A 19,910-nucleotide genomic window follows, 5' to 3' on the forward strand; every position below is an offset into this window, starting at 1 on the left:
AGGCGCTCACAGCGGTGAATGAGCTCATGAGTTCCTACTTGTGGGGTTCTAGTCTTTAAGAGTCTGGTATCAGTGGGGTGCAGTGGTGACATCCAGTTGGTACGGACTGAATGGTGTGTCGCCCCTGGGTTCGTGTGTCAAAGCTTTAACCCCTAGTACCTCAGAAGGTGACCGTCTTTTGAGAAAGGAGCTTTAAAGAGGTAATTGCAGTAAAATTGGGTCACTGGGGTGGGCCCTAATCTAATATGACTGCTGTTCTTAAAAAAGAGGAAATTAGGGCACAGATGCACGCAGAAGGAGGGCCCTGTGGAGAGTCAGGGAGAAGGCAACCATCTACAAGCCAAGACGGGAGGCCTCAGAAGACACACCGCTGGTGACACCTCGATCTCAGCCTCCAGAACTGTGAGAGAATAGATTTCCATGGTCTCAGCCGCTGCTTCCATGGCCTTTGTCATGGTGACCCGAGCAGACGAACACGCCCGTGGAGAGACTCACCTTCATGCTCACGCTTGGTGCCCGTAGCCCCTACAAGGACTGACTCTCGAGGGGGTAGGAAACGTTCCGTTCTGCGTTTTGCTTTCCGAAGCACACTCTTTAGGACTCGCGGTAGAGACACTTGTCTTTAAAGTCAAGGTTTTGACGTTAAAGTGCTGGTTCTCTTGGAAATCAAAAGGCGGAGTGAGGCCTGGTCCCAAGACCAAGATTTGAGAAGATAACAGGAGAAGGGCCCGACCATGGCATCCCTGCAGTTGCATAATGTCTGGGGGAGGCCAGGGAAAGAGAGAAAAAGAGAGCATAGGTTCTGGAGAGTTCTTGTCAAAGCAGACAGTTTGGGGCATGAGAAGGCAGAAGCTTCCAGGTTAAACCTGGATAGGTGGCAAAGTTCTAAGAGAAGTGGCCCGTGTGCCAGTAGAGGGGCAGATGGGGCCCCGAGACCGATCTAGGGGAGAGTGCCTGAGCACCCCGAGTTTCCTCTGGTGCAAATAACCTCCTGAAGGGACACAGAACAGGCTGGGACAAAGCAGCAGCCTGCCGGAGCTGGCCTCAGGCATGTGGCCATCACGTGGCCGTCACATGTGGAGACGAGCGTGTCAGCGGCCAGTACTGGAGGCTGCACAGTGACTGAGACCCGGCAGGACAAGAATTGGCCTGGATGCCTCTCCCTGCTTGCCCCAGGGCCCTGGCCTCTCTGGAGCACGGAGGCCACCTGGAGGAGCTCGGGGGCGAGGAATGACCTGAACTGACTGAAAGCACACTAACGCGACAGTGGCCAAGCTGAAGTGGCCAGATGAAGTGTTGTCCCACTTGGGGCAAGGGGACATCAAGGTCACAATAAGTTCAGTTACTTAAAAGCCAATGGGGGGGGGGCGTCTGGTCACCTGGGTTGTAGTTTAGGGAACGGGTGCCCAAGCCGGCCAGTAAGAGCCGACACAGAGCCCAGGCTGCTGGGGAAAGAGAAGATGGCTTGGGAGGGACCTGGAGCCCAGGAGATGGGGCGGAGGGGCGGGTTCCATGGTTGCCTGGTGTCGTCCGGGGCCACACGGCAAAGCCAACACACACACACGCACACGCACACACACACACACACACACACACACCCCTACCTGGTGTCCTGCTGGCTCAGCTCCCACCCCGAGGGATTATCAGGTGCCGGATTCCGGGCTCTCCTAAGCAAAGCAGGCGGAGGTCAGGACAGGCTGTGAGATCGCTTTATTTCGCGGGGCCAAGGTTATGGGGCGCCGCAGCGACGCCGCGCGAAGCCCCCCGACCCCCACCCCCGCGCGCGGCCACAAGAGCCGCTGGTCTGACCCCGCTGCGGCGGCGGGAACCAGCAGCCGGCCGGGGACGACCCGGGGCCAGGCGGGCGGTCTGGCGGGAGCCCTCCCCCCGCCTCGGCCCCCGGAGCCCCAGGGTTGGCCCGGGGGCGGCCGCAGATCGCGCCCCGAGGGCCGGGCCGGGCCGGGCCGCCGCGCGCTCAGCCCCGCGAGAGGCGGACGTCGTAGGCGACCATGTGGAAGTTGTCCCAGCCGAAGAGGCGCCGCTCGCGCGGGTTGTAGTCCAGCGCGCTGCTGTAGCCGTGGCGGACCCGCAGCGGCACCCGCAGCGCCTTGGTGCGCCCCGTGGCCGGGTCGTAGGCGAAGTTGACGGCGGCGTCGGGCGACGCGTAGCTGCTGACCGTGTAGAGGCGGCCGCACACCAGGAAGGCGTTGGCCACCGCGCGCTTGCGGATGTTGGTCTGCCACGTGCGCCGCGGGGCCAGGCTCTCGGGGCTCAGCCGCGACAGGACGATGGCGCCCCGGGCCGCGCGCGTGCTGTAGATGGCCCACAGCCCCGTCTCGTCCACCGCCAGGTCGATGTCCGTGTAGCCGCCCCACGAGTACGGGAACTGCCCGCGGAAGCCGGCGCCCGGCAGCTCCCTCTCGGCCCGCACCGTCCCGGAGGCCAGGTCGTAGCGCACCAGCGTGGCCGACCCCGCGGCCTGGAAGTAGAGGCTGCCCGCGTAGACCACGGCGCCGGTGCTCTCCAGCGGCCGCGGCAGCACGTGCACCCTGGAGGGGCGGCCCTGCAGGAACTGCGCGGCGCGGTCGTACTCGAACACCTGCCGCACGTCGGCGCCCACCGTGTCCACTCTCCACGTGGTCTCCGCCGTGTGCGGGGGCCGGGGCTTCGGGTCTCGCATCCACACGCCGTACTTGCCCGCGGCCGTCTCGGCTCTGCGCAGGGTGAGCGGCTCGCCCACCCAGACCAGCTCTCCGCAGCCTGTGGGGCGCGACACACGCATGACCCGGGCCGCTCTGCCACCGTCCGTGCGCCCCGCGGCCGCGCGCCCGAGCCCGCCCGAGCCACAGCCCAGGAGATGGGGCGCCGGGGTCAAGGTCAGGCTCTGCCCTTCCCCGGCACGGTGCCGTTCGGGTCCCTCAGCCCCTCGACCCTGGCGTGGTCGTGGGTACAAAGGGACAGTTTCGGGTAGTAGGGATGTTGTAGGTGTTCAATGTGATCACACATGTTAGGTACCTGGTAGAGAGTAAATGGCCTGGAAAGTATTAGTGACACATGTCACCCGGTATCTGTTGTAAAGAGGAAGGCTGCAGGGAGGGCCTCCAGATGTATTCCTAATATTTGACTGACGCCGGGCAGAAACTGACGGTGTCTGTTATACTACTCTTTACTTTCATGTCTGGTTAAATTCATTTTTTAAAAATGAAATGGGGGGGGGGGCGCCTGGATGGCTCAGTGGGTTAAAGTCTCTGCCTTTGGCGCAGGTCATGATCCCAGGGTCCTGCGATCGAGCCCCACATCGGGCTCTCTGCTCCGCGGGGAGCCTGCTTCCCTCAACCCTCTCTGTCTGCCTCTCTGCCTGCTTGTGATCTCTGTCTGTCAAATAAATAAGTAAATAAATCTTTTTTAAAAAGATTTTATTTATTTATTTGTTAGAGAGAGGGAGAGAGAGCGCACCAGCACAGGCAGGCAGAGTGGCAGGCAGAGGCAGAGGGAGAGGCAGCCTCCCCACTGAGCAAGGAGCCCCACACGGGACTGGATCCCAGGACCCTGAGAGCACTACCCAAGCCGAAGGCAGCCGCCCAACCCACTGAGCCACCCATTTATTTACTGGGACCCAGGCGTCCCAGTAAATAAATCTCAAAAAAAAAAAAAAAAAGAAAGAAAGAAAGAAAAAAAAAAAAGATAAACAAGGGCACCTGGGTGACTCAGTCAGTTGGGCAGCTGCCTTCAGCTCAGATCCTGATCTCATGGTTCTGGGATCCAGCCCCAGCCACGTGCTGGTCTCCTTGCTCAGCAGGGAGTCTGCTTCTCCCTCTCCCTCTGCCCCTTTCCCCCTATTTGTGTGTGCTCTCTCTCTCTCTCTCTCTCTCAAATAAATAAATAAATAAGATCTTAAAAAAATTAATAAAAATGAAACAAAAATCAAGTCATTATAATAAACTCTGTAAAACCAGGTGCCTATGTGGCTCAGTTGGTTAAGTGACTACTTTTGGCTCAGGTTATGATCCTGGAGTCCCAGGATTGAGTCCCACATCAGGCTCCCTGCTCAACAGGGAGGAGAAGTCCCTGTTTCTCTCTCTGACTTTCTCCCCTCTCATGCTCTCTCTCTCAAACCAACAAACAAACAAAAGAAAGAAAGAAAAGAAAAGAAAAGAAAAGAAAAAAACCCTCTGTAAAACAAAGTTCTTCAAGCCTGAACTGATGGACCACATAGTATAGGGGTCATTTTAATACAATAAAACCCGAACATACGTTTTAAAATGTGATGAATAGGTGGTTAAAAATGTAGACTTGGCTGAAACAGACAAGCAGCTATCTGTGCTTTTTTCACTCTCCGTGTAAAGGGTGGGAAGTCTTTGCTGCTCGGGTCTCAGAGAACCGTATTTGGAAAACTTTAAAACATCCCCATCGCCATGCAAGCTCCTGTGCTGGAAGTAATTTCCAGAAACACAGGTAGTCACAGCTTCTGAAAGAGCCCGCCTTAAGTCCGGCTTTCAGGGAGCACTTTGGAGAGGGGCAGCTGTACTTCTCAGTACCCACAGTTCAGAAAAGACACTTCTGCTGAGTATCTGCTAACTGTGTGCTGAGAGGGCACATGGGGTCATCGGGCCTGAAGAAAAAGAAAGATCTGAAGGACCTGCTGGACAATGCGATGGACTTCTAGGTGGCAGTCACGGGGGTGAGAGTCCCCCTCTCTCCTCTTCCCCCAGCGCAGCCCAGCTGAGCCCACCATCCCCGTGGGGGGCAGCGAGTGAGATATAGGGCTTTGCTAAGAAAGGCTGACTTCCTGCGGGGCTTCTCTGGGAAGGGAGCCGAGAGGGGGTCTTCCTCTCCCACTTTCCCTGCCTCACTGCCAGAGCTGATGGTTCGCCCTCCCCGCAAAGCGGACAGACCAGCTCTGAACACAGAACAGGCCCAGACAAAGACCGTGTGTGGACAAAAGGGAAGACATTTAACTTCGTACCAGGGTCTTCCTCTTCATTCTCAGGATGGCCAGATGGACTCTCCTTCAGGATTCGGGAAGCAGGAACCTCAGTTAACTCTGACTTCAGCTCCTGGAAGTTCGCGGTCTCCACATTCTGTTTAGGAACTGTATTAAAAGAAAGAGACAAATTTGTAGTACGACGAAAAGGGCCCAATGACTACACTGAGGATGGTATTTAAATAGGCTCCCACAGACATGACAGTGTTGGGGATTTAAGACAATAAATATGTAGGGGTGTCTGGATGGTTCTGTCAGAAGTGCATGTGACTCTTGATCTTGGAGTCGTGAGTTCGAGACCCATGTTGGGTGTAGAGATGACTTACACAAACAAAACTTTAAAAAAGGTTTTTAAAAAGATAATAAATCTGTAGTGTTGAGGGTGGAGATAAAACACGGTGGGATTCCATGGGCAGCTGTTGGAGCGGGGTGACGGGTACCCTGGGGTTCTTGTTTCTCTCCACTTTTACGAGTGTTTGAAAAATTCCCATAACGAGAAGCTCCCAAACAATAGATAGCATCGCGATGTGCCTTGCTCAGAACAGGGTATTTAAAATAAATAAAGTAAGCTTGTACACAAAATAATTCCCCAATTTATGAGCAGGTGAGGTGTGATTCGAGGGTGTTGAGAAGGTCCTCAGCATCTTCCGGGGACGCCTGAAATGCAACAATTAACAGTCCCCTGCATGACAAAAGGTTCTTCTCCCGTCACGATGCACATGCTCCTGCAGGAGACAGACCCGGCTTTACGTTTACATCACTCAATGGAATATGAGGACTTGGAACTCCCAGGAGCAGTCAGCTCCCGGGCTGTACCCGACGATAAAGCTGCATTTTAAAACAGCTAAGCTGTTGCTCCGGACTCCTGCTTTTCCCTCGCGTGCAAGGACTCTTGTCTGACCCTAATCCTAAACTGAAGTAGCTAAGTGGGACATAGTGTGGTAACTCCGTGTCTGACCAGTGTCCTCCGCACCCCTTCCCTCAACTGAGCCCCCTGCCCCGCAGATTCCGGGAGGAGTCCCACACACTCTGCCCCTGTCCACAACTGGTCTCGGAAGGGGATCTGACAGAGTGCGTCAGCTGAGCGTGTAAAGCCGGGTCTGTCTCCTCTCTCCTAAATGCAACCTGGCAGGCACGGAAGCTGATAATGAAACACTTAGCCCTTCTGGCTACACACGTGTCATCAATTTTAAGCCACACGTTTTTGTTTTTGTTTCAGATTTTCACGTGTCCGGACTCAGGTGCTTCTTATAGTTGCTGGGAGTTAGCTTCGGCGCTCAGAACTAGAGGGAGGCAGAGACGGTTTCCTAACGGGCTGAGGCTCTGAGGCCTGCGTGGGGCTGCCTCTGCCGCGCTCTGCAGACCTGAACTGGCCTCCCCGGGAGGAACGGCCCTGCAGGGGGTGTGTCCTCCCGCCCTGGGAAGTCCCTCAGTCCCGAGGGGCTGCAGGAGTCATTAAGACCCTTAAGCCAAAACGTGTAGCCAACTGAGGGCGTTCTAGATGTGCACCCAAAGTCCAGGGACCATCAGGAATGAGTCCAGGGCCTTCAGTCTCCCCAGTCTTGGGGAGCTGTCCGCCCGACTAAGTAGCCAGCCCCTCTGGAACACCTGCCAGTGCAACGAGGTCTAGGTGTGGAGGTACACGGTGAATGATGACAGCTGGCCCGTGGTCTGGCCAAGCCCTCTTGCTGAGAAGTAACGTGGGTTCGTTCCAGACTACTTTGGGAATAAGAACCCCTCAGACAATACAAGTGGCTCCTGGAGGGTCCTAGGAGATTAATTTGGCTTCCTGACTCCTCTTTCCATCTGCCTGAAGGTCTGTGGAGGTGAGAAAAGCCCTGGGCTCTTCGCTCTGAAGATGGCCTTGACCTAAGAGGGTACCCAAGGCAGAGGCCGATTCACGAGGTCAGGCGGAGTTTCCATCAATCTCCAGCCACCACCCTCCTCCCCCTGGGCCGAGGAGCCAAAAGGTAAGTGAGCGACCCCCTTCCTCTACCGGGGCGAGCAGAGGCGTCTGTAACCGTCCCTGCTTCCTGGAGCACAGGCTTCACCCTCTCCGTCTGCCTCTCCCGTCTCCACCTCCTCTTAGGTCTAAAACAGAACGACAGAGCCTTGACCCTGCTCTGCACGAGCAGAGGCTGATGGGCCGCAAGGCCCGGCAGGGCAGTTTCTCAAAAGCAGGTGTTGAGCAAACTCCCTGAGGTGGGCTCTCTCTCTTCCTGGGCAACCTCCTCAGACCATCACGGACTGTTCTTTGGAATAATTCTAACTGCTTTAACCATTTCAGTGCATGCTCCGAATACCGGAGCTAGCGTTAGGCAGAGTGAGGTGAGAAATACTGCGGTGGCGTTTCTATAAACCTCTAGAAGGTTCTCTTGCTGCTCCCCAGTTCCCTGCCCTTCAGCTCCGGGACCCACAGTTGCCACACACACCCCCCCACCCCCGGCGCCAGCTCCTTCTCTGCACACCTGACGCACTTACTGCGCTCCGAGAATGTGGCCAGCGTGTTCGTGGAGCTTAGTGACTTACTGGGAAACAGACACACACTGAAGGGTACACACCTGTGAATCAGTAAGAAGAAAACAAAGAAAAGTGCCCACTTTAATCAGAGAGGAGATAAAGCAAGTGGGGAAAACGAATGCAGAAAGGCATTTTCCGGGGCGACTTCCCTGAAGATACTGAAATCCTGAAAACAGATCCTTTGTGAGAAGAGACCACTAGCAGGTGCTTCGAGCTCTCTCCACACGGCGGGGCAGTTTCGCAGGAATTGTGTCTGCGCTCTGATACCTTCACAGCTTCTAAAGAAATAGGAAAAGACTTTAGGACTGCAGCTTGGAACTAATTTAATTATTAGTTATTAAGCGCCTCCCAGGAGCCGGGTCCTGCGCTCATCACGTCTATTCCACGGAACAGTCCTGACGTGGACGATCGTACCTTCATTTTGGAGAAGAGAAAACAGGCTCAGAGAAGTCAAGTAACTTGCCTACGGTCACACCGCTGGTTAGTGGCAGGACTAAGGACTTGAGCCCAGGTCTGCCGAGGTCATGGCAGGTGGGAACTTCGTCGGGGGAAGTTTGTCGTCGTAAATTAATTGCCCCTTGTGCCACATGCAGCCTTCCCTAGATGCGTTCTGAAAAACAAGGATGTCTCCTTTACAGTGGGGACGACGGGCGCGATGACGGGCACGATGACGGGCGCCTGGGCGGCTCAATCGGTGAAGCCACTGCCTTCAGCTCAGGTCATGATCCCAGGGGCCCAGGCTGGAGTCCCCACACCGGCTCCCTGCTCCGGGCCTCTGCTTCTCCTCTCCCTGCCGCTCTGCCCACTAGAGCTCTCTCTGCAGAGTGAGTAAGTGGGGACGGTGTCGCGCTTTCTCGGCAGAGGGCGCCGGAGGGACGTTGTGGGAGGAAGGGCAGCCGCGGTGGCCTCGGGGGCTCCTCTCCTGGTGCTCTCGCCCGCTCTGCTTAGTGGAGCCCCTTTTCCCTCCTTCTCCTGGCCTCTCCCTCTCTGCCTCACCCCTGCGCCTTTCTTCACGGTTGCTGGAACCCCCTCATGTGCTTGCTTGGGAGTAAGCGAGCACCACAGCGAAACAGAACGGCAGGGAGAGGCTTCTGAAACAACTGTGCGGCCCTTGCTCAGCCGGCCGAGGGCGCGGGCCGATGACAGGTCCGCCGGCGGCTTCTTGGCTGTGTCCGGCAGGAGCACCGGCAATGGTCAGCTCCCAGCGTAGGGCTGCCCGGCCCCAGACAGAAGCCCGTGGGAGGGGACACGCAGCCCCGAGGCTGGCAAGCAGCTGCGCGAACGAGCCTGGCCTGGGCCAGGTCAGAGCTTCCTAGTTCGGACCCGCCTCGCACCCGGTGTGTGACTTCGGCCAAGTGACGCAACCTTGACCTCGGTATCCGCAGGTCAAACTGAATGAAAGATTCTCAGTAAAAATGTGTCAAACATCCCTCTGGAATGTTTAAACATCACTCTGATCTCACTCCAAATGTCACCTAATACTGAGTTCAGTATTGTATCCCACAGCCAAAGATTTTTAGAGCTTTTATTTGCTTCTGTTAAAATTCAGTCCTTCTGGGTGCCTCGGTGGCTCAGTGGGTTAAGCCACTGCCTTCGGCTCAGGTCATGGTCTCAGGGTCCTGGGATCAAGCCCCGCATCGGGCTCTCTGCTCAGCGGGGAGCCTGCTACTACCCCCCCTGCCTGCCTCTCTGCATCCTTGTGATCTCTGTCAAATAAATAAGTAAATACAATCTTAAAAAAAAAACAATTCAGTCCTTCTGTGGTTGAAAAGCTTATGTCTCCTACAGAATGTTGGTAATTTCCTGCATGCGCTGCCAATGTCCCTGACCTCTACTTCACAGCTGCGTTCTAGCAGGTGTGACCTAGAAGCCACCCAGGAAAGCCAAGGGGCGCTGCCGGACTCACGTCCCCGGTGCTGCTCCGACGGTCCTGCTCTCAGATCGGTGTGTGCTGAAGTCTAGTCATTAAAGGGCATTTTTAAACAGCAGCACAGGGACGCCTGGGTGGCTCAGTTGGTTGAGCAGCTGCCTTCGGCTCAGGTCATGATCCCAACGTCCTGGGATCGAGTCCCACATCGGGCTCCTTGCTCGGCAGGGAGTCTGCTTCTCCCTCTGCATCTGCCTGTGTTCACTCTCTCTCCCTCTCTCTCTCTGACAAATAAATAAAATCTTAAAAAAAAATAAAAAAATAAACAGCAGCACAGCTCGAGCACAAGAGGCCTTCGGAGCTCCGACCGCTCTGCAGCCTGTGGTTGGGATGCTTCTCCCTGGCACTTCTCATCTGCGCGGTAACCCCCACGAGGGATTATTATCCTGAGCTTGGAACAGCTCTGGGGCGCTTCCTTCATACCCGCCCTCCCTTTCCCACTCACTGCTGCGGCCGCCTGCCTTGTGCCCCTGTCCCCCGCAGGACCCCGTCTCAGCCGCCCTGCCCCGGGTTCCCTGAGCCTCTGCTAGAGCCAGCCCGGGACCCATGCCCCCTCTGGCACGATGACCTCGGACAGCAGAGTGTCCGACGCACGAGGAAAGCTCCCTTGCTCTGCTGCCTTCTACGCAGCCCCACCAGCCACTGTGCGGCTCCCCTGGAGAATGCCCCCCACTCCTTACAGGCTCCGCTTCCTTCCCTGACTCTCTCCCCCCTGTCCCGGCCTCTGCTCCCTGGGGTCGTGGCCCATACAAACCACTGCACACGAGCCCCCATCCCAGGCTGTCCTCTGGGAGGACCGAGGTCAGAAGCAGAGGTCAGACGATGGGAAAAGGAGGCTTCTCTTGTGACACTAATAACCGGCTCTGATATGTCATCCGGTAATCTCTGTTTCTACTCTGGGCTTAACAGGTTTCCAGACATTTTGCTACAAAACGATTACTACAAAATTATATATATATGATCTCCATTCTCTCACATGTACACACACACACACGTGCACACCACGCACACTGAACGAGAGATTTCTGTGATTCGAGGGCGACCTTTTTCTAGGTAATGATTACACCATAAAGACAGTAGTGGTGACAGTTTCAGTGACAGGCCGAGTGAGAAAAATCCACCTTCTGTGGTCTCCCTGGTCCCGGCTCACGCGGCCTCGCTGAGCCCTCCCCCAGCTTCCCCCCTTCAGCTCTCGCTGCCCCTGCAGAAAGCATACCCACACTTAAATTCCCGCGGCCCAGAAAGCCCTCTACCTGCAGATCTAGGACCTTGAAGCCTATCTTTTGTTCCAAACGTTTCTTTCCCGATATTTAAATGTAACCTTCCTGGGGTGCCCAGCTGGCTCAGGGGGTGGAGTGTAGGACGACCTCCGGCTGTGAGTTCAGGCCCCATGCTGGGTGTAGAGATTACTTAAAATAAAATGTTATCTTTTTTTAAATAATAATACTGGAAACTTAATTTAAATTTAAGTTTAAATTTAAATAATAATATTGGAAATAAATGGAAACTTCCTGTCTTTTATCTTTAGGTTCTGTAAACTAGAGGTCACTTCAAGGTCCTGAAGGGCCACTGGACCTCAGGTGGGAGGGATTGAATTAGAATTCAGCTCTGGTTCTGCCACTTGCTGACTAGGTGGCCACGGACCAGCTCTGGGCCTCAGTTTCCGTATCTGCACAAAACGAGCCAGGGGCTCAGACGTTTTGTGGGCTGCTTTTGCAGCTCTACATTCTTGTGCTAATGTAATCTCCTGCTCATGGGAAAAAAAAATAAAAAATTTTAAAAAACTCATTGCAAAAAAGACCTTCCAAGTTTGGAGTTCACTCTAATGGGCTGTTGTCCCCATTTCAAAAGTAGAGCAGCTGGAAAGAAGAAAAAGAAATGTGGAATTAGAGAGCACAGCTAATAAATTCCCCAAGTCTTGTTAAATGACAGAACAATAAAAAAAAGTTGCCTCTGTTTATACACACACACACACGCACGCACACACACAGATTTTTGTTGATTATGTGACTCCATCACTTAACAGTCGGAAATAAGTAATGATTCATCATGTTTCTATGAATACTGATTCTTTTATCAGTGCTCGAAGACTCAGGTACACAAGTCTTCCTGCCACTACTAATCACTGTGCCCCCCGGGGCCCGGGGTCTTCACACCTTACTTTTTTCTTTGTTGTAAAATTTAGAATTGAGTCTCTTCCAACTATAGAAATACAGGATTTTTTAAAAAAGATTTATTTATTTGACAGACAGAGATCACAAGCAGGCAGAGAGGCAGGCAGAGAGAGAGGAGGAAGCAGGCTTCCCGCTGAGCAGAGAGTCCGATGTGGGCTCGATCCCAGGACCCTGGGACCATGACCTGAGCTGAAGGGAGAGGCTTTAACCCACTGAGCCACCCAGGTACCCCTAGAAATACAGGATTTTTAAAAAGTCCTTTACACCTGGGAGTTATTTCATTTGAACAGCACAGGAATCATTCACAGGAGGAATTTTCATTACCACGTAACAGATAAGAAACTAAGGGGCAGAGGTTAAGTGACTTGCCTAAGGTCATACCTGAGCATTGACTTCTGGGTTTTTCAGTCTCATTTACATGCAGACTTTGCCTCTCAGATAGGAAGTCATTTTTTTTTTTTTTTTAATTAGGCTCCATACGCAGCACAGAGACCAAGGTGGGACTTGAACTCACGACCCTGAGATCAAGACCTGAGCTGAGGTCAAGAGCCGATGCTTAACTGTTAGAGTCACCCAGATGCCCCTAGAAAGCCCTTTCAAAAAAATAGTTGTTGGGGGCGCCTGGGTGGCTCAGTTGGTTGAGCGACTGCCTTCGGCTCAGGTCATGATCCCGGACTTCCAGGATCGAGTCCCGCATCGGGCTCCCGGCTCTTTGGGGAGTCTGCTTCTCCCTCTGACCTTCTCCTCTCTCATGCTCTCTCTCACTCATTCTCTCATGAATAAAGAAATAAATAAAGCTTTAAAGAAAATAGTTGTTGTATTTTGAAGATCTCCGAACTATTTGAAAAGCTGAAAGAATCGTACAATAAAAGCCCCTCACCCTGTGCAGCTCACTGAAAGTCACCAATTGTTACTATCTGGTCACATTTGTTTTTCCTTTGTTTCTGTCACTCTTGATACATTTGCAGTTTTCACTGAACCATCAGAAAGTAAACTGCAGCATTCTGACTCCTCACCCCCTAGCATGAGTATGCGTCTCCTTAGAAGAAGGATACGCTTCACAGCTACGATACCGCCTCGCACCCAAGAAACTGAGTGTTAGCCCACGACAGGACCTGATAGTCTACATTCCCTCCTCGGTGATTCCAAACCTGTCGCTGTGGCTTTTCTCGCCCAGATGTAGGACCCCTTCCAAGGCCAGGCGCTGGATTTGGCCATCGCATCTCCTTAGCACCTAGACTCTGGAACGAGCCACACCCCCTCCTCTTTCATGATGTTGATGTCTCTGGAGCATCTGGACTACCTGCCTCACCATTGGCTTTGCTCACTTGTTTCTTTCTGATCGGAAAACTAATTATGAAACGGAGTATTTGGGGGCAGAATTTCACAAAAAGTGACACAAATACCATCCTCTCGAATAATGGGGAGAGGGTGCCACATGTCGCAGTGCACACCCACGGACTCACCTTCCAGCGGGGGCCAGGACGAGCAGAAGAGTGTCCCAGTGAGAAGGAGCCACCTCAAGGAGCGGCCCGGGGCCTTGAAAGCAGAGGTTCTTAGACTGGGCAAAGAGTTGGAAAACTCCCCAAACCACGAACCGAGGAACCCGACAAAGGGTTGCCATCTCTTTATTTTGCCAAGACAGGACATTACAGGAAGAAACAAAACAAAAGCAAACCCCCTAAGGTCTACTATGATTTCATTCACCTGCGGTCATCTCACAGAGGTCATTTTAATGACAAAACGTAGGAATCACAGTCTCCAAAGGAAGATTCAGAGAAGGGTTTTCTAAGGACAATAGCTGGCAATTTTCTACCAGTCCTATACACGCACACGTCTCACCTGGTCCTACTTTTTGTCGGTTTGCTAAGATTGGGAGAGCCATGCCGGGAGGCACGAGAACTTGGAACCTCTGACCCAACGGACCGCCCGGGAGCCAGACACTAGTGATACGTGTGATCGCTCTGCCGCTCGCATTTATCCGCCTCGTGCCAGACGTGCCGTCTCGGGGACAGCGGAGGCAGCGGGAAAGGCCCGTCTGGGCCACCTGTAACAGGACACCATGAACCAAGGTACCTTCTGGACTTGGGGGCCCCTTTGCCCCTCCTCTTTCTTACCTTCCTCCCCGGAGCCTGGTGGCGCATCCTGAGAGGAGTTGTGGGCCTGGGGACATTGGCCCCTTCTCAGCCGGGCCACCTCCTGGCTGCTGCTTTCTAGTCTCCGGGCCAGATCGTCATTCTCCTGCCCCAGCTGCCTCTTCTCTTCCTCCAGAGCTGCCTTGTCGCGGAGGAGGTTGCCATAGGCCACCTCCAGCTCCCTGGCTTGGGTTTCCAGCTGTTCTCTGTCCCTTCTCAGGGCATCCATCTCCCCCTGCAGCCCCTCCTGGCCGTCTGAGGACCCAGCTGCCTGGCCCTCGGTCAGTCGGCGGAGGAGACCCTCCAGGGAGCTGAGGCGGGCTTTGGTGGCCTCCAGGTCGGCCCGCTGGGCGCTGCTGTCTCTCTGCAGGTCCCGGATGGCGGATGCCGCCTGGCCCTGCTCGGGGCAGCTGGGCTCGGTGGGGCTGGCCACGCTGAAGGTGTACTGGCAGCGGCCACTGCCGTCATCGGCCTTCCGCAGCTGGGCCGTCCTGGCCTCGAAAGCCCACATGAGGCAGGCCAGAAGGAGCAGCTGGACGGCGGCCATGGTGCACCTGCAGTGGCAGTGATGCTTGTGGTGGCGGTGACTTGCACAGATGCCGTCGGGGCGGGCGCTGGGCAAGGCTTCCCCGGGAAAGCTCTCTGGCCCTGCCCGGCGCCTGGGTGGGTGGCCCTGCGGGGTCACGCACAGAGGCTGCACGGCGCTCTCTATATACTGCAGAGCCAGCCCTGCGCGGTGGGGAGCAGGGGGAGGCCACGTGAGGCAGGGTGGGGCCGTGTACAGGGAAATTGTTTGCTCAGGGCCAGGAAACATCTTAGAATAGGACATTCCAGAAATCTGTTTTGAATTTCTTTTAAAAAAACGTCTCCCTCTCTGCACCCATACCCTTACGATCGTCCCTGTACCCCCACCCTATTTTGGGGCACACACGTTCACGCAGGGTCCACTTCACCCAACATGACCACACGCGTGTCTGCCCCACCAAGGATTCATTTCCATTTACTCTGCAAACCTCACTGAGACCTGCTTCCGTATCACGGACTGCTTTAGAAACCGAGGGTGCAGACATTCCCAAGACACAGTCCCTCTGTCCCTGTGGCAGTGACAAGTAACGGTCAGCCAGAACACAGGGGCCGCATGCCATCAGCCTTCAGGAGCCGCGACCTGTAGAACCAGCTGGAAGCAGACTTCTCCCCTTGCTGCCAGCTTTGAAACAAGCGTGGGTGTGTATTTGGGAGGACTTACTAATGCCAGTCCCCGCATCCCAGGCACCCTTGTCAGTGACAGCCTCTCGGCTAGTTCTTACCAGGTGTGTGAATGTGTGTGTGAGTGTGTGTGTGTGTGTGTGTGCGTGTGTGCAAAAGGGCCTTCATCATCATGGATGAAATCTGTAGGACGCTTCTCAGGAATATGTTTTCAAATATAGAAAATATATATGACTGCAAAGGAAGCATGTGATAATGAAATACTATTATCAAAATATTTTTAGATTTTGAACTATGTATGTCCTTCCTCATTAATACTTTAAATCAACTAATTTATTAAATTAGGCTCCACACCCAACATGGGGCTTGAACTCATGACCCGGTGACCCAGAGTCTCTTGCTCTACCAGTGAGCCAGCCAGGCACCCCACCTTTATTAACATTTTAGAAACAAGATCTTTAGCTACTTTAAAAACGGGGATGGATGCCTACTTTCTAAGTGTGAGCGTAAATGCTATTTATCTGCATCAAGCAAATGTAACATAAAATGTCTGTGATTTCTATGGGTAGCAACAAAGTCACAGATCCTGCTAATACAGCTTGGGGTTTATGGCTATTTTCGTAACAGAATGAAATGTTAAACCTAAAATTTAGTTAGAAGGTGCTGAAAATAAAGGTGCAATTTTTTTTTTCATATCCAAATTCCCAGGCTTTCTGGAGCCTCGTTTAACAATCCCTGCTTTACATGAATAAACCTGAAGAGGAACCAAATAAACAAATAATAAATTAAGAAAAAAAACAACTCCCAAATATGCCAAGAGGAGGTCTGTGCAAATCAGAATGTGTGTAGCAGCCTCACCAGTAACTTTTAGAATACTGTTTGCGTTTGAGCAATTTATGTTGTCTGATACCGAAAACATCCTCCATATCTGTGAAGTAAATATTTCCGATGTGCCCCAGCGGACTCACCTTGTGTTTGGGGAAACCGGCTTTTGCGCTAAAGGTTCTATTCTTCCTTGGTTCTAAAGGTAGACTTGACCTTGAGACATTTACAAGTGGCCGTTTACTGCTGACCAAGGGGTCCTGTTCTCAGCTCCTGAATCCGGTGACAAACATTACCGAGATGATTGTGTGCAATCTCTTCTAGACGGCAAGAACTGGCTCAAACCCATTTGGCTTCATCCTCAGGAACGTTTGCCTTCTGTTAAGAGGACTAAGTGAGATTGTTGCTGTGCCGCGGGCAGCACGGAGGAAAGGCGTTCCGGATAAAGAGAAAGGGGAGTGACTTTCCTGCCCTCAGTTTGCTCAGAATCACCCCGCTCATCAAGGAAGAGTCTAGGGCTTGGGTCCGGTGTTCTCACTTCCCTTGGACTGGGTTCCTTTCCGGGGCCCAGCGCCGCCTGGGACAACCAGGGGCTCCCGGTCCGTAAATCGGCTCAGTCCCCACGAGGCTGTGCACACCTTCGCCTTCCTGGCCCACGCTCCGTCCCTCTCCGTGCCTCTGTCTCCCCTGAGCTGCAGGCCCTCTGTGGCAGTCACTGTCGGACGCCCCCCCCGACTCCCATGGGTGCCAGTGGGGAGTGAAGGCGTTTTCACTTGGTCCAACCCAGGTCTTGTCTGCGGGGCAAGCGCTACCCACCAGTCATTCTCGACGGTCTTCATGGTTCTCCGCAAATGCTCGGGAAAAGAAGACATCGCTATTGGGTTCATGGAGCTTTCTTCAGTCCTTGTGACTCGCCATCCTTCTCCCCCCGGGAGCCTGGCGGGGTGAGGACTGACGAGCTCCCACACTCCGCCTTCCTTCGCTGACCCCCAGCACCACCACTTGAGTCCACGGCTTGAGCTCCGCCTGCTGCCCGCCTCCCCATCCCCCTCTCAAAGCCTTCGTGGGACTAGAGCCACAAGGACGCTTGCAGGCCCAGAGAAGGAGAGGACGTGCCCGGGGTCACACAGCCAACGAGTGGCAGAGCCAGAAAGAAAACCGAGTCTTCTGATGCTGAGGTTCCCACCTTCTCGCTCAAGCCGAGTCCCCCCAAGGGCCCAGGAGTTGCCCAGAATACATGAAAGACTCCAGTCACCTCGTCCAGGAGCGGACCCTCTGGGAAATGAGCTCGCTTCCTACGTTCCCGTTAAATGAAGGCCTGCAGTGAGGGAGACTCATGCACACCCTTTGCTTCTTACAGCCGATGTTACCGAACTGCCGCCTTTCCTCGCACAGAATTACTCTCCTCGGCAGAGGGCTGGGGAGGGCACAGCAGACTCCCAGCCCGAGCAGCAGTAGGCACCCAGCCCGAGCAGCAGTAGGCACCCGCACGCTTCCTCCCACTCTCCAGCCTCCTGCCAGTCACCACCCCTCCGGGCCGGCGCCCCTGCTACCCAGGGGTCTCCACCTTCTGGAATTTGCCTGGACAGGGAGCCCCGTTTCCCTCTGAGGAAACACTGTCCACTGCAGATTCGCTGTTAGACTGTGTTCCACGGCCATTTCCTTTCTGGAGCCGGGGGTCAGGGAGTCTCCAGCTCAGAAGCTGTTGGGAGCCAAGAAGACGCTCCCGGGGTGTGTTAGTCCAGGGCAGTTGTGCCTGTTGCTGCACCTGGCCTGGAAGGTGCCGCGGGGTCCTCCTGCGCAGGATGGAGGCAGCAGGGGCCACTAGGTAGCAGCAGAAATAAGCATCAGTGATTCTTGTCCGCTCAAGGTTGTGTTTCTGTTGGCTCAGTGCTGGGTGTAAGCCGGCAGTTCTCCCATGGGAAAATGTAACCCCGTGAAGGCAGGGCTGTGATCACGGTTCATGTTGTCCCCAGTGACTGGCAGGTGCAAGCGCTCACATTTTCAGGAGGTGCACGGGTAGACCCGTAACTGAAGCAGAAAGAGAAAGCAAACGGGCCCTGAGGAGGGAAAACCAAGGCTATGGCACGTCTCGGAGGCTGCTCAGGACGCTCTGGGGACCTCCCTCTGTGTCTTGGGTGGGGGCAGGGCTCTCCCGGCTGGAGAGGGAATTCTGCTGGGGGCACACTCCCCTCCCGCAAATGCACACACATAGCCTCTGGGATGGCCGCATGCATGCCTTTCTTTCATTACAGATCGGGAGGCTTCCGGCAAGACCTGGTGAACTGAAATGGTAACTGAAGCGCATGGAGACGAGGACCAGGGAGGGGCGGTGGAGAAAAGCAGCCCGAGCGGCCCCTGTCCTCCGCGTCCTGCTGGCCGTCACGTCATCCAGAGGGTTTGTTATTCGGCACCCTGAAGGGGCTGTCAAGCTGTGGCTACAGGTGAGCCTCTTCCGGGAACCTCAGTGCTGGAGAAGCCCCGGGGAGGGAGATTTCCTCGGGAACAGGAAAGGCTTCACGGGGAGATGTCATTTGTAATGGGACCTCATGAGATGACGTGTTGATGACGGCTGTCCCTGGGCTTCTGGGCCTGCCGTGAGGTCTGGTGTCAGGCTGTGTGCAGTGACCAGGGATGGATCAGACTAACCACGCCTCCTTCCTTTGTTGCCCCCCACCCGGAGCAGAGGGGAAGGGAGGGAGGCTCTTAAGCCAGGGAGCCCTGCACCAGCTCTTCATCCCGCGCCGGCCCCCGGGGTTGTCCAGGGCCTGGGCACCGGGCTATCTTCTTCCTGTCAGGAGACAGACTTGCAAGGGCAGGACTCGTGTCGCCCAGAAGCATGTTGTACCCCGAGAGGGAGGTGTTTAGGGGCGGAATGGATGTCGTGACAGCCCGCCGCGAGTTGTCCTGAGAGCGGCAAACATCATGCCAGCATCCGGTTCAAGTCCAACCACACTTAAATCATCACCAGGATATTGTGGGCAACGTTTGCCCCACAGATTCTACCGCTAGTCCCACGGACATCGCAGGGCCTCAGGATGCGGTGTGCTGGGCTGATTCTCTGCCAGTTGTTGGCAGGCGGGATTTCCACAGGGTATTCGTGAGCGTGGTGTGGGGTAGGAGGTGCGGAGAGATAAAGGGAGGCACAGATCCCGCACTTGGAGGAGCTCCATGTCTGAAGGCTCTTGGCAATCTCAGGTCTCTTACCGCGAAAAGATGGGTATTAGCTCTCTAAAACCTGAATAAGAGTGACAATGCCTCCAATAAATCAATAAAATAAAGGGAAACACAGAGAGAAAAAATGAGATTCATTCAAAACACCAAAGAAGAGCCCTGTCTGGAAAGAGCATCAGGGTTGCCTCACAGTGGGGAGCAGGGGCCGTCCTGGGTCCTGCTGGAAGAGCTGGGGTTGGGGGACAGTGATTGGTCACCTATCAGGGGCTGGGACACTGTAGCCTTGTATGCCTGACTTTACAAAATTGTTACCCATCTTTAAATTGATGTAATCTGTATTTAGTTTATTCTTAAAATTTTCAAAATGAATTATCTTTCAAGAGTTTTTGAGAATCTGGGATTTGCTGTTATTTCTAGGTGCTCTGCTAGCCTGACCTCCTGAACTTGCCCCCACACAATGATGCTGCTTGTGCTGGTATTTAAAAAAAAAAAAATAATGATCCACTTTGGGACCTGAACAAATCACGCTTTTTCTCATTTTTCTTTCAAGTTCACATAAAAATCCCTCCCTAAGGACCAGATATTTAATTATTAATTTGGAAATGTCTTTTCGAGCTGTTTTCCTGATTCATAATTTTTTCCTGAAATTAAAAAGCAAGTGGGGCATGTGGGACTATGGCTGGATTAAGCATCTGACTCTCGATCTCAGCTCAAGTCTTGATCTCAGGGTCATGAGTTCAAGCCCTGTGTTGGGCTCCACGCCTACTTAAAAAAAAAAAAAAAAAGCCAGGGAAAAGTTTGTTTTCCATCATTATTTGCCCTCCTAGAATTTTCACTTGGACAAGTGCCATAAGGCAGTCATTTTTTTGCTTTTTTTAACTCCTCCCTAATGGACTTACCTTATGGCGTCTCATACCCCTGTCAGGAACAACCTTGGTTACTATAATAAGAGCAGACACAGCCTGGAA

At 53.9% G+C, this 19,910-nt stretch overlaps 1 protein-coding gene across 1 annotated transcript; it reads right to left on the reverse strand.

Annotated features, from left to right (window-relative positions):
• Positions 1–1,933: 1,933 nt before the first annotated feature.
• Positions 1,934–14,529, reverse strand: MYOC (myocilin). The gene is made up of 3 exons (XM_032319049.1): positions 13,723–14,529; positions 4,967–5,092; positions 1,934–2,760 (listed from the first exon to the last, which is right to left on the reverse strand). Exons 1-3 carry the CDS (start codon positions 14,285–14,287, stop codon positions 1,976–1,978), a joined length of 1,476 nt encoding a protein of 491 aa, XP_032174940.1. The 5' UTR covers positions 14,288–14,529; the 3' UTR covers positions 1,934–1,975.
• Between the last annotated feature and the right edge of the window lie 5,381 nt (positions 14,530–19,910).

The sequence above is a fragment of the Mustela erminea genome, chromosome 17 (genome assembly GCF_009829155.1).
Source record: "Mustela erminea isolate mMusErm1 chromosome 17, mMusErm1.Pri, whole genome shotgun sequence".
NCBI lineage: Eukaryota > Metazoa > Chordata > Mammalia > Carnivora > Mustelidae > Mustela > Mustela erminea.

Bases quoted from the DNA above. Each gene is read 5' to 3' on its own strand.
- MYOC (XM_032319049.1), bottom strand. From the start codon at position 14,287: ATGGCCGCCGTCCAGCTGCTCCTTCTGGCCTGCCTCATGTGGGCTTTC. The intron at 5,093-13,722 runs GTAAGAAAGAGG...CTTTTAATACAG, and splicing joins ACCAGGCTCCGGGGAGGAAG to TTCCTAAACAGAATGTGGAG. The intron at 2,761-4,966 runs GTACGAAGTTAA...CGCGCCCCACAG, and splicing joins GAATGAAGAGGAAGACCCTG to GCTGCGGAGAGCTGGTCTGG.